Consider the following 13405-nt stretch of genomic DNA (forward strand, 5'->3'; position numbering starts at 1 on the left):
CTGACTGTGTGTCAAAGACTCAGCAGATCCCAAGTGCCTCAGCATAGGGCCTAAATCTGAGTGATCCAGAAGAGTCCCAAGGGTGCTCTGAGCCCTGGAGGCTGTCGGCCACCTTCAGATATGCCACATGGCTGCCAATGCTCCAACCCCCAGATGTGTTTTGTGCCACATGGGAAGGCTCAGAGACTTAGTGGCAAGAGTAGAGGCAGGGCCAGGGGAGACCCGGAGAAGTGCTATGTCACCTCCCAGCCATGCTGCCACTGTGCCTTCCCAGGGCCGACTGACTGATGGAAAGGGAAAGACCATCGACTGCAAGGATGCCATCTTCATCATGACCTCCAATGTGGCCAGTGACGAGATCGCACAGCATGCACTGCAGCTGAGGCAGGAAGCTCTGGAAATGAGCCACAATCGCATCGCAGAGAACCTTGGTAATGGTCTGGGCCATCTGAGCAAGAGGGGTGCTAGGGATGTGGCCTGGGGTCCCAGCCCAGGGAGGAGCCTATTAGGCAGCCTTTATCCTGGTACTGACCAGCATCCACTAACAGGCCAGGTGGCGGCAGAGGGAAAGACAGGTAGACAAGATTCCTCAAGAAAGTCACATCTTGGGCCTGAAGAGATAGCACAGCGGTGTTCGCCTTGCAAGCAGTCAATCCAGGACCTAAGGTGTTGGTTCGAATCCCGGTGTCCCCTATGGTCCCCTGTGCCTGCCAGGAGCTATTTCTGAGCAAATAGCCAGGAGTAACCCCTGAGCACTGCCGGTATGGCCAAAAAAAAAAAAAGAAAGTCACATCTTTTACATAACAGTCATACAGCAGAGAGGGCATAGATGCTATAGGTGAGAGACTGAAACTGGGGGCTGAAGATTGCAGAAGGCAAATATGGGCAGAAACTGGAGGGATGGGCACTGCCCTTATCACAGGGTGACTTCTATGTGGGTAGGGCCTCCATGCTCGAGAGGAGGAGCCCAGGTAGGGTGGGAGGGCCTTTAAGGTCTTCAGCCTCCTTCCAAGTCAGCACTGCAGGGCCAGAAGGATGGTACAAGACATACAGCTGATCCTGGTTTAATCCTGACACTACATATGATCCCCTGAGCTCCACCAGGAGTGACCTCAGCACAAAGCCAGGTGCAGACCAAAAAAAACAAAAACAAAACCCAAGTCAGCCATTTAGCCTGGGCCCTGGCCTTTCTCCCCTTCCCTCCCTCTCACAGTTGTCACCAACAGGGAACTGTAGGGCTTTCAGCCTTGAGAGCTGGGCAAGATACTCCTGTTCCATCCTCACTTTCGGACAAGGAAACCAATGAGGCATGGGCTGGTCCAGTGTCCTTCAGCCCATGGGAAGAGGGCTGGGCCTCTTCAAGGCAGCCCAAGGAATAGACTGGCCTGAGCCTGCAGTTTGGATTTTCTATCCACAGGGGACATGCAGATCAGTGACAAGATCACCATCTCAAAGAACTTCAAGGAGAATGTGATTCGCCCCATCCTGAAAGTAAGAAGTTTTTGTCCTTTTTGCTGGAGCTTTTGGTGGAAGAAACACTCTCCCCAACTTCTTCAAACCCCTCCATTTCGCCACTGGGTTCCTTAATGGTCACTGTGTTCACCCCTCTGTTATCTGGCCCCTCAGGCTCACTTCCGGAGGGATGAGTTTTTAGGAAGAATCAATGAAATCGTCTACTTCCTCCCCTTCTGCCACTCAGAACTCATTCAGCTTGTCAATAAGGAACTGAACTTCTGGGCCAAGAGGGTAAGAGCGGGGACTCATCTTTGGCAGGTGGGAACCTCTGTCCGTGGAAACTCAGGGCATACCAGACTGGGAATATGCCCTCCACAAACAAGCACAGTGACCTCTCTCTCTGGCAGGGAGGGGAGAGAGAGGGACACTAGCCAGCTCAGACATCCTTCCCTCCAAATGCCACAGGCCAAGCAAAGGCACAATATTACTCTGCTGTGGGACCGAGAAGTGGCGGATGTGTTGGTCGATGGCTACAATGTGCACTATGGCGCCCGATCCATCAAGCATGAGGTGAGCACGGGAATCTAAGGGAGGTGGTGTGTGTAGAATGTGGTGGTTAGGGTTCTCCATATGCTAAGCACGTGCCTTCAGAATGTACACAATGTAATCCAGTCAGATCCCTGTCCTGGAGAGGAACCACGGTTGAACCCTAAGAAGGTGGAGGGTGGGACAGGGCTGAGTGGGAACCTCAAAAGAAAGAAGTTAGCATCAGGGGTGCCACCTGAGAGCTCTGCCATAGTAGCTCCACTATATGGGGCAAAATATTGCAGCTCTGAGAGTTGTTGTGCAAGTAGGGAAATTCCAGGGGCTTCCCCTTCAGGCCAGGGTGCCAGGCTGTACAAGACTCAGTGGTGGGCTGGAGCAATGGCACAAGTGGTAGGGCATTTGCCTTGCCAGCGGCTAACCTAGGATGGATCGCGGTTCGATCCCCCGGAGTCCCATATGGTCCCCCAAGGCAGGGGCGATTTCTGAACGCATAGCCAGGAGTAACCCCTGAGTGTCAATGGGTGTGGCCCAAAAACCAAAAAGAAAAGACTCAGTGGTGACGCTGTGCCATCTGTAGGTGGAGCGCCGCGTGGTGAACCAACTTGCAGCTGCCTACGAGCAGGACCTACTACCTGGGGGCTGCACGCTGCGCATCACTGTGGAGGACTCAGACAAGAAGCTCCTAAAGAGCCCTGAGAGGACCTCGCCTGAGGCGGAGAAGCGTCTCCCGAAGTTGCGACTGGAGATCGTTGATAAGGATAGCAAGACCCACAAACTGGACATCCAGGCACCACTCCACCCTGAGAAGGTGTGCTTCACACTCTAGCACCACTTCACCCCCCTTGGTGCACCCAACAGCTAATAAAGGCCCCTCAGCTGAGGCGTGACAGCCCACCTCCTTCCCCTTGGCCTCTCCATTCTCAGCCCCAGGCAGAAGCAGCTGTTTTGCCCTTTCCCAGTCCCTTCCTCGTGGGTCTCAAAACATGCCTCCCTGAGAGAAGCACCCTCCACCCTATTGAGGCAGGAAAGAAATAGGTTCCCGGGGCCGGGCGGTGGCGCTAGAGGTAAGGTGCCTGCCTTGCCTGAGCTAGCCTAGGACGGACCACGGTTCGATCCCCCGGTGTCCCATATGGTCCCCCAAGCCAGGAGCAACTTCTGAGCACATAGCCAGGAGTAACCCCTGAGCGTCACCGGGTGTGGCCCAAAAACCAAAAAAAAAAAAGAAATAGGTTCCCTTCTTTGTCTCCTCCTTTATGTTCCTCAGGTCCCTGTCTCTGGAGCTTTATCCTCTTTCTGTTCCCAGGAAAGACCTGAAGTATAGCAGCTAAGAGTAGACAGAACTGGTTGGAAGGAGATGGGGACCAGGCTGTGACCTGCCAGAATCCACTGCCCTCAGGCAACGGGGACACCAAAAGGTCTTCATCAGGAATAGAGAGAAAGAGAGAATACAGAGGCCCCAGCACACAAATGACATACTTTCCTTACCTAAAAATTTAAACAGGAAAGGATGAATGGACACCTTCCTTCTACTGCCATAATATTGCTGCTCTGGGATCAGCCTTAGAACTAGGACAGCATATAGCACCTCTAGGACAAAGGCCTTGTCCTGGGCTTGGACAGAAAGTACCAGATGACCATGCAAGCACTGTCTGCGGGCTTTTCCTTTGGGAGTCTTAATCACTGGTGTGTGGAGACAGAGGGGAAAGATCATGGGTTCAGGTTCTGTCAGGAGCATGTCTCAGCTTTATTCAGTGCTTGCCCAACTCACTGAACCTGGAATAGCAGCTACCTGGGGATGTGTGCATGAGAGATACTATCCCTACTGGTACCCCCCCAACCCACTCTTCCACCTTATTTTGGACACCATCCACAGTCCACCATCTACCACAGATGACCCCATGTAGTAGTATCCCCTGCAATAACCTTTTAGAACCCTCCTTTGGTGTGGGCCAGCCTTGTCTCAGGAAGTGGAAAGTGAAGGTAGAAACGAGTCCCTTGGGGCCGGAGAGATAGCTTGGAGGTAGAGTGTTTGCCTTGCATACAGAAGGATGGTGGTTCGAATCCCAGCATCCTATATGGTCCCCCGAGCCTGCCAGGAGCGATTTCTGAGCATAAAGCCAGGAGTAACCCTTGAGTGCTGCCAGGTGTGACCCAAAAACAAAAAACAAACAAACAAACAAAAAAACCTGAGTCCCTTGGGGTATGGAGCAGCATCACACCAATATGGCACTGTGAGGCCATCCGAGCCACATCGGGTACAGGCTCCATTGGCGCTCCCAGCTATCCCTGACTTGTTCCCTGTGGAGCTGTATCTGCTGCTATCTACGTCAGTGACTGCTATAGTTTATTTTTGTAATATTTTTATTATTACTGTTATTAACGTCCTGTTCTGAAATCATTTTACAGGAAGTTACAGAGTGGTAAAAATTCCCACTGGCTTATCCTAAGAGAAGCTTGTGATCATTCAGACACAGTGATCATTTATTGTGGTCACTCAGATGTAGATACTAATCTGGCCACATTCAGATTTTGCCAGTTCCTCACTAAGGTCTTTTTGGGGGTCTGGGCCCCCCCCCCACATAAGGAGTTCTGTGGTCATATTTACCTTCATCTCCATTGACCTGTACCTGTTCTTCCCTTTTTCTTTGCCTCTTACGACTCCAGCAGTTTGTAAAAATATCTAGGCTCATTCATTTTTCCCTTGCCTTTGTAGTAGACTGTTTCACTTGCTGAGGATCTGAGTTTAGGTCAAGACTGCCATACAGGGTGTCTTAATGTTGGTTGGGAGGCAAGGGTGTCTGATTGGATCACTTTACTGAGGGGCGTGTTTTCCACATTTCTTCACTGTAAAGATTTCATTTGAAATGACTAAGAATCATGCAAGGCAGAACTGTGCCCGTGTCTTCTTTCTTCTTGACTTGTGCCCTTTGAACTTAGTCTCGCTAGCAAGAAGCAGATGTTGTATTTGCCTGATGATGATGTTCTGTGTCCTCCTGGTATTCTACTGTAAGGAAAAGCTGTCTATTTTCTATCATTTATTTATTCAATAATTATTCATATCACTATGAACCAGTGAATATTTGTTTTATTCTATGGATTATGATCAGTACAAATGCAGTTAACTTTGTTGCTAAATTGGCTTCATTTTGGCCATTCGAGGTTCCTAGAGGTTGACTCCTGTGTTTTCAAGTTGTTCCCATTTATTTATTTATTTATTTATTTATTTATAGCACTTCCTTACTTCCTGGCACCACTACTATTCCAGGTTCTCTCTTCCCTTTCCCCATCCTGCGAATGGCCTGATGTCAGCTATTTCTCTAAACACTTTGGTTCTAGCGATTTGAGAATGGTACTTAGAAACCGAGATTGGGTGGGGCCAGATTAATAGCACAGTGGTAGAGCGTTAGCATTGCTTCTGAGCCCTTTCAGTATACAGACCTAGGATATTTATGTTTGTATCAATGTCTCACACATCTGATCTTATTCAAGACAGTCCAGGAAGTAAAGCATTTTCCTTGTTTGTGGCAGACCTAACACTGCATATGGCCCCTAAGTCCCTCCAAGGTCACTCCTGAGCACCAGGCCAGGATAGTTCTGAGCACTGCTAAATGGGGCCCCACACTGCAAAATGAAATTAATTTATAGAAAACATGACTTCATATTGAGAGCTACAGAGCTGACTCAATAGCCATGGATGTATAATAGCCAATTGTATGACATCACATCATTATGCTCCACCGTCTTGCTTTTTCTGCTTTCACTCTGTTTGGTATTCAGACTTCACATAGAGATTCTACTAAACTCAATGGCCGTCCTAGATGGACCATTTCTAAAGAATAGAATTCTTTGTTTGTTTGGTTGTTGGCCACATCCAGTGATCCTCAGGGGTTACTCCTGGCTATGCTTTCAGAAATCGCTCCTGGCAGGGGGAACATATGGGATGCCAGGTGGTTGAACCGTGGTCTGTTTTAGGTCAGCTGCATGCAAGGCAAATGCCCTACCGCTGTGCCACCACTCTGGTCCCTGGATAGAATTCTCATACCTGCTTGACCATCCTTGGTTTAATCATCTCTGACCAGGAGCAGTTGATAAACTTGAAATCAGTTCCCAGGCTTATTTGCCCCACATCCTCCTTTGTTGTTGTTGTTGTTTTGGGGTCACACCCGGCAGCACTCAGAGGTTACTCCTGGTTCTGTTTATAAATCACTCCTGGAAGCTCAGGGACCATATGAGATCCAGGGATCAAACCCAGGTCCATCCCTGGTTGCCCGTGTGCAAGGCAAATGCCCTACTACTCTGCTATCGCTACAGCCCTATCACATCCTCCTTTATTTATTTATTTTTTTTTTAGTTTTTCGGGCCACACCCATTTGATGCTCAGGGGTTACTCCTGGCTAAGCTCTCAGAAATTGCCCCTGGCTTGGGGGGACTATATGGGACGCTGGGGGATTGAACCGAGGTCCTTCCTTGGCTATTGCTTGCAAGGCAGACACCTTACCTCTAGCACCACCTCACTGGACCCTTATATCCTCCTTTTAAGGGGAAAAAAAATCACTCATCAACTTACTGAAAATTTACCTTCCCTCCCCCACCCTTGGGCCACAATCAGCAATGCGGCTTGCTCCTTCTCTACTCTCAGGAATTACTCGTAGTGGTGCTAAGGAGACCATATAGAATACCAGGAATCAAACCCTGGTCCCCAGTTGGCCACATGCAAGGCAAGCACCCTACCTGCTGTACTATCTCTCCAACCCCAAAATGTACTTTCTTTAAACAAACAGAAAGTGCCCTCAGTTACACCTGATAAGCTCATGTCCTTTGGGAATATTGCTATAAATCCAAGTAGCTTTACACAGTCAAACCAGTAGTCACCTTCCTGAAAGAGGTACAGGATGGACCCTTTGAATCTGAGTAATTTGAGTATTGTTGCTTCTGGGGGTACTTTGTTCAAGCCATTTAGTGATGGTGATTCTACCTGCAGGAACTCCTAAGCTGTGCTTCACACCTGTTTACTTGCTATGTCTTTGTGACTAAAATATAAGTACCGAGCCGGAGAGATAGTATAGAGGTAGAGTGCTTGCCTTACACCCAGAAGGACGGTGGTTTGAATCTGGCATCCCATATGGTCGCCCATGCCTGCCAGGGGCAATTTCTGAGCATAGAGCCAGGAGTAACTCCTGAGCACTGCTGGATGTGACCCAAAACCCCAACCCCTCCAAAAAATAAAATATAAGTACCAAGAGAACTGACACCCAGGTTTCCAATCACTACTCTATTCTAGAACTTTGCACTGTGCCTGTCTACAGCAGCTACCCCAGGTCTTGTAGGGGGTTTTATGGGTCCCAAAACAAGTACATGTCTTCACAGTATGCCTTGGGGTAGAACATTATCATTTGTGCTCCCAACACACATTTATTTCTCTGTACCTATGGCCAGGCAATAGGATGCTTTAGAAATAAACCATGGGCCTGGAGAGATAGCACAGCGGCATTTGCCTTGCAAGCAGCCGATCCAGAACCAAAGGTGGTTGGTTCAAATCCGGTGTCCCATATGGTCCCCCGTGCCTGCCAGGAGCTATTTCTGAGCAGACAGCCAGGAGTAACCCCTGAGCAATGCTGGGTGTGGCCCAAAAACCAAAAACCAAAAAAAAAAAAAAAAAAAAAAAAAAAAAGAAATAAACCATGAACAAATGGAGCCCAGTAAAACCCAATACTGATTGAATATCCAGGAATGTGTGAGGCAGGACTTCAAAAGAAAAAGGAATTGCCTGATTGTTCAAAATGAAAATCTCCAAAATGTGACATGATTGTTTAGAAATTTTGGAGAAAAACACAAGAAAATGGGCTAATAAAGTTAAAGTTTAAAGTGAACAAGGAGCCAGCGCGGTGGCGCTAGAGGTAAGGTGATTGCCTTGCCAGCGCTAGCCTAGGAGGGACCGCGGTTCGATCCCCTGGCGTCCGATATGGTCCCCCAAGCCAGGAGCGACTTCTGAGCACATAGCCAGGAGTAACCCCTGAGCATCACCGGGTGTGGCCCAAAACCCAAAAAAAAAAAAAAAGTTTAAAGTGAACAAAATAGGAAACTCAGAAAGTATAAATGAGAAAATGATTCTTTGAAAGTGTCAAAATAGATAAAACTTCAACCTGAGAAAATGAAAAAATAAGATATTCCAGATATTCATCAGGAAATCACTTTCCTTGTATGTGTTAAGCTCACAGTTCTATCCCTAGCACTTCAAGAAATAAAGAAGGAAGGGGCTAGAGCTATAATACAGTGGGTAGGACTTGTCTTGCATTTGGCCAATCTGGATTTGATCTCTGTCATTACTGTTGCCCAAGCACCTTCATGTGAAGATTCCTGAGTGCAAAGCCAGAAGTAACCCCTGAGAATCACTAGATGTGGCCCAAAAAGAAAAATAAAATTAAAAATGAGAAATCAGGGGCCGGGCGGTGGCGCTGGAGGTAAGATGCCTGCCTTGCCTGCGCTAGCCTAGGACGGACCGCGGTTCGATCCCCCGGCGTCCCATATGGTCCCCCAAGAAGCCAGGAGCAACTTCTGAGCGCATAGCCAGGAGTAACCCCTGAGCGTCACAGGGTGTGACTCAAAAACCAAAAAAAAAAAAAAAAAAAAAAAATGAGAAATCAGACATAGCCATATAGATGGGTGAATTTTTTTATTTTAGCACTTAATGATCACAGAATTGAAAACAGCAACTAGGTAATTTCCTAGCAAACAATGACACAGACATAAGTTAAATAGAGTAATTGCCAAAGAAGAAATCAGAACAGTATCCTTTACATTTTTAATTTTATATGGAAAAGTACATGAACCACAAATATACATTCCAATGAATTAATACATAGAGATTAAACAGAAAGAAAACCAATGGAGCCATCACCTATTCCCCAAAATAGATGAGCTGTGATTTTCTTAATTTGAGAGCCCTGCCCAGAAATGTCAAGGCCCTAGGTCACGCTGACCTGACACTTGGTAGACACAGTGCTGCTCAACAGTGTTTGAAGAGCACCAAGGTCATTCATACCTGGTGGAGCTGGGGATAGAGGGGAGGCCATGATGGGGCTCTAGGGTCACATTCACAGCCTCAAGCCTGTGAGACATGTACTCTTAAGAACTTTACTATGCCCCCAGTCTAAGTTGTAATTTTTAATTAGTTGCTTTGGACTGCAGGGAAAAAATAAGATGTCCAATTAATTTTTTTCAAGGTTGGTGTCAAATAAGTGCTCAAGCCTGATAAATACTAAGACTATCACATATAATCTCACCTATGACTATAGATACAAAAATTCCAAATAAGGGGCTGAAGAGATAGCACAGCGGTAGGGCATTTGCCTTGTAAGCAGCTGACCTAGGACCAATGGTGGTTCGAATCCCAGCATTCCATGTGGTCCCCGGCGCCTGCCAGGAGCAATTTCTGAGCCAGAGCCAGGAGTAACCCCTGAGAACTGCCAGGTGTGGCCCAAAAACAACAACAACAACAACAACAAAAATTCCAAATAAAATTAAATTGAACTATATCATGAACAAGTTTCTTTTTTGTTGTTATTGTTTTATGTTTTTTGTTTTTGGGTCACACCCGGCAGCGTTCAGGGGTTACTCCTGGCTCTATGCTTAGAAATCGCCCCTGGCTGGCACAAGGGACCATATGGAATGCTGGTATTTGAACCACCGTCCTTCTGCATGAAAGGCAAACGCCTTACTTCCATGCTATCTCTCTGGCCCCCACATTTCTTTTTTTGTTTGTTTTTGTTTTGTTTTGTTTTTGCATCACACTTGGCAGTGCCCAAGGGTTACTCCTACGCTCAGAAATCGCTCCTGGCAGGCTCTGGGGACCATATGGGATGCCGGGATTCGAACCACTGTCCCTCACATGCAAGGTAAATGCCTTACCTCCATGCTATCTCTCCGGCCCCACTATGAACACATTTCTGTTTCATCTATACACACCTCAGCTTCAGAAATTTTATTTAATATAATTAACTACATCCATAGTAGTAGTTGATTTCTTAAATATCTATACTATAGACATTAATCTATGGACTCTATAGATTAATATTAAGCTATTTAAGAGATTTTTTAGATAAGGTTATATAAGAGTTTGTAAGATTACTTTTAGGAAATATATACTAAAATATTTAGAAGTTTAGGGTAAAGACATTTTTCAAGTGCTTCGTGAAAATTTTGGTTTAATATATAGTTTTAGGAAACTTATAAAATATCCATACACATTCATTTATAGGTATACACATAGATAAACACACTCATAGAATGATAAAATGAAAATAAAGTAGTAACATTTGGGAAATCTAAAAAATATACAAGAATATTTTAACTTTTTTGTGTGTTGTTTTTTTAAATTGTGTTTAGGTTTTTGTTTTGGCTTTGGGGCCAAACCCAGCAGGGTTCTCTCCTGGCTCTGTGCTCAGGACTCATTACTGATGGGGCTTTGGGAGACCAAATGTGGTGCCAGAGATTTAACCTGAAGCTCTTGCTTGTTAGGTCTTTTAAGCTATCTCTCTGACCCTAAAATAGTATTTCAAACGAAAGGAAATAAAACGGTTTAGAGTGAGAGGCCAGAGCATTGTACAGCAGGTAAGGTGCTTGCTTGCTTATGGCCAGGCAAGGCACCAGGTTTTGTTTTTTGTTTTTTTGGTTTTTTTTTTTGGTTTTTGGGCCACACCCGTTTGACGCTCAGGGGTTACTCCTGGCTATGCTCTCAGAAATTGCCCCTGGCTTGGGGGGACCATATGGGACACCGGGGGGATCAAACCGCTGTCCTTCCTTGGCTAGTGCTTGCAAGGCAGACACCTTACCTCTAGCGCCACCTTCCCAGCCCCAAGGCACCAGGTTTTTACCCTTTGTTCTATCTCTGGCCCTCTAGTTTCAAGATATTCAAGTTGTAATGGCTGGGGCTCAAGAGATAGTATAGAAAGCAGGGAGCTCACCTTGCAATCAGCCTATCAGGGTTCAATCCCTAACACCCTGATGTCGCCAAAGACCTACTAGAAGTAATCCCTGAGCTCAGAATAATACCTGGTACATCTCGCCATCCCACACCCACCCCAGAAAAAAACTTGTAGATAGGGCCTGGGAAATATGATACAACATTTGCCTTGCACTGTCAGGTTCTATCCTCAGCATTTCATATGGTCTCGAGCTCTGAGCACAGCCAGATGTAGGCCAAAACAACAATAAATTCTAGAGTGTATTTTTTTTTTTGGTTAGTGTGTATGTTGAATAAAATAAAGTCCCTAAGTAAAAGGAGAAGTAACTTCATCAAAAAACAATGGAGAGGGCCTGAGCAATAGTATAGAAGATAGGATACGAGGCCGGAGAGATAGCATGGAGGTAAGGCATTTGACTTTCATGCAGAAGGACGGTGGTTCAAATCCCGACATCCCATATGATCCCCTGTGCCTGCCAGGGGCAATTTCTGAGCCTAGAGTGAGGAGTAACCCCTGAGCATGGCCGGGTGTGACCTAAAAAACAAAAAAAAAAAAAAAAAAAGAAGAAGATAGGATACTTGCCTTGCACATGGCCAACACAGATTTGATCCCTGGTATTATAATGGTCCCCCAAGCCAGCAAGGAGTAATTTCTGAGTGTAGAACCAGAAGTAACCTTGGAGCACCACAGGGTGTGGCCAAAAAATTGGAGAGGAGTTGGAACAATTGTACAGCAGAAATGATAGTTACCATGCATGCAGCCAACCCAGGTTTAATACCCAGCACCCCATTATGGTCCCTTGAGCACCACCAAGAGTGATCCCTGAGCACAGAGTCAGGAGTAAACTCTGAGATCACTGAGTATGGTCCAAAAGCCCATTGGTGAGAGGCCATGAGGTAGTACAGTGGATAGAGCACTTGCCTTGGATGCAGCCAATCTTGGTTCAATCCAAATGATCTCAAGGAGTGATTCCTGAGCACTGCTGGTCAACATTGAGGTGGGAGTTTGATATGATCTAAAAGAAAAAAATGGAGAGGGGAAAAACAAGGAGAAGGAAGAGAAAAGGGGGGAAAATCATACAAACTGAATATTCTTGGGGCAGGGAGGAGAGCATGCCTGGCTCTGAGCTCAGGGAACCACATTCGGTGCTGGGAATTCAAATCAGAATCTCAGCCACAGCTGGTGCAGGGCAAGCATCTTAACCTCTCTATTCTTTCCAGCCCGTGATTAGAGTACTCTTTGGACTCTACGAAAGGGTGAGAAAAAAAAAAGTTTATTTTAGTTCTTTTATTTAAATACCCACAAGGAAAAAAAAGTAACAGAAAAAAGTCAAGAGAAGATGATAAGTGTCAACAAATTTTGGAAAGATAAAAAACTGATCAAATTTTAAGCACCCAGACTCCACCATAAGAGTAAGGTAATGCTCAAATCTAAAGCTGATGGTGTATGGGGAGGTAACCACAGACGCAATAAAACCTGAACCCAGCTCAACTCTTGACGAGTTTAACTCAATTACCCTCACTAACAGCCCAGCAGACGAGAGACGCCCATCGCTAGGCATAAATACTAGTTATCACAGTCTCAGTTTTACCCATCCTTCAACCAGAAATTACAAAATGAGATAGAGAGGATAGAAACCTGGGACCAGGATAACTGGATAGATGTGAGGAAAAGTGTGAAGTGGGACTTGACGACAGCCTGTGCAAAGATGAACTCTAGTGGCTTCTGGCACATTCTGCAGGAAGACACCAGCAGTCTGTATCAGTATGGAGGCCAGAACTGCAAGTACAAGGGTAGGTTACAGCTGCCATTTTGGTACTCAGGGTTCCATCAGGTCATGAAGCTCTTCCCCATGGATGTGGACCACAGTCAAGCTTTGGACATGCTGCTGAAGACGCTGGGGAAATAGGATGTTGTTGTCTTTGCTGCCATTCTAGAAGATCACTGAGCAATTTGAGGCTGCATGCAATGCAGCATAAACATGAAATAATGGGGAAAAAAGATATGACAGTAGGGTGCAATGGTGGAATCCTTCGGTAGGTTAGACCTCAAGAGCTGAAGACCCTGGGCTAGAGCAATAGCGCAGTAGATAGGATGCTTGTCTTGCATCTAACCCAATTTGCATCCCTGGCACCCCTTCTGGTCTCCCAAGCCCAGTAGGAGTGATCCCTAAACACAGCACAGCCAGATGTGACCCAAAACAATGAAAAGAAAAAAGCTAGATACCTTATCCAATATAGTTCTGAATTTTTTTTATCTTTGCAGGGAAAAAAAAATAAATGGATGAAGCCAAGGCACTAAACAGAGTTGGAAACTCAAACATATCTTTTGTTCATTTGTATTTTAGACCACACCAGCTGGTATTCAGGGTTTACTGTTGGCTCTGTGCTTAGAAATAACTCCTGATAAAGCTTAGGATATTTATTTGAAGTTGCGAAGAT

General features: G+C 46.1%; 1 protein-coding gene across 1 annotated transcript in view; it reads left to right on the forward strand.

Annotated features, from left to right (window-relative positions):
* Positions 1-5070, forward strand: part of CLPB (caseinolytic mitochondrial matrix peptidase chaperone subunit B) — a 143065-nt gene extending 137995 nt beyond the window's left edge. The window contains exons 12-17 of the mRNA XM_049780501.1: positions 275-431; positions 1418-1491; positions 1627-1746; positions 1921-2025; positions 2579-3036; positions 3231-5070. Coding sequence (XP_049636458.1) covers positions 275-431; positions 1418-1491; positions 1627-1746; positions 1921-2025; positions 2579-2827 — 705 coding nt within the window. The 3' untranslated portion in view covers positions 2828-3036; positions 3231-5070. The remainder of the gene's footprint in view (positions 1-274; positions 432-1417; positions 1492-1626; positions 1747-1920; positions 2026-2578; positions 3037-3230) is intronic.
* Positions 5071-13405: the final 8335 nt, after the last annotated feature.

Source organism: Suncus etruscus, chromosome 9 (assembly GCF_024139225.1).
Source record: "Suncus etruscus isolate mSunEtr1 chromosome 9, mSunEtr1.pri.cur, whole genome shotgun sequence".
Classification (NCBI taxonomy): Eukaryota; Metazoa; Chordata; class Mammalia; order Eulipotyphla; family Soricidae; genus Suncus; species Suncus etruscus.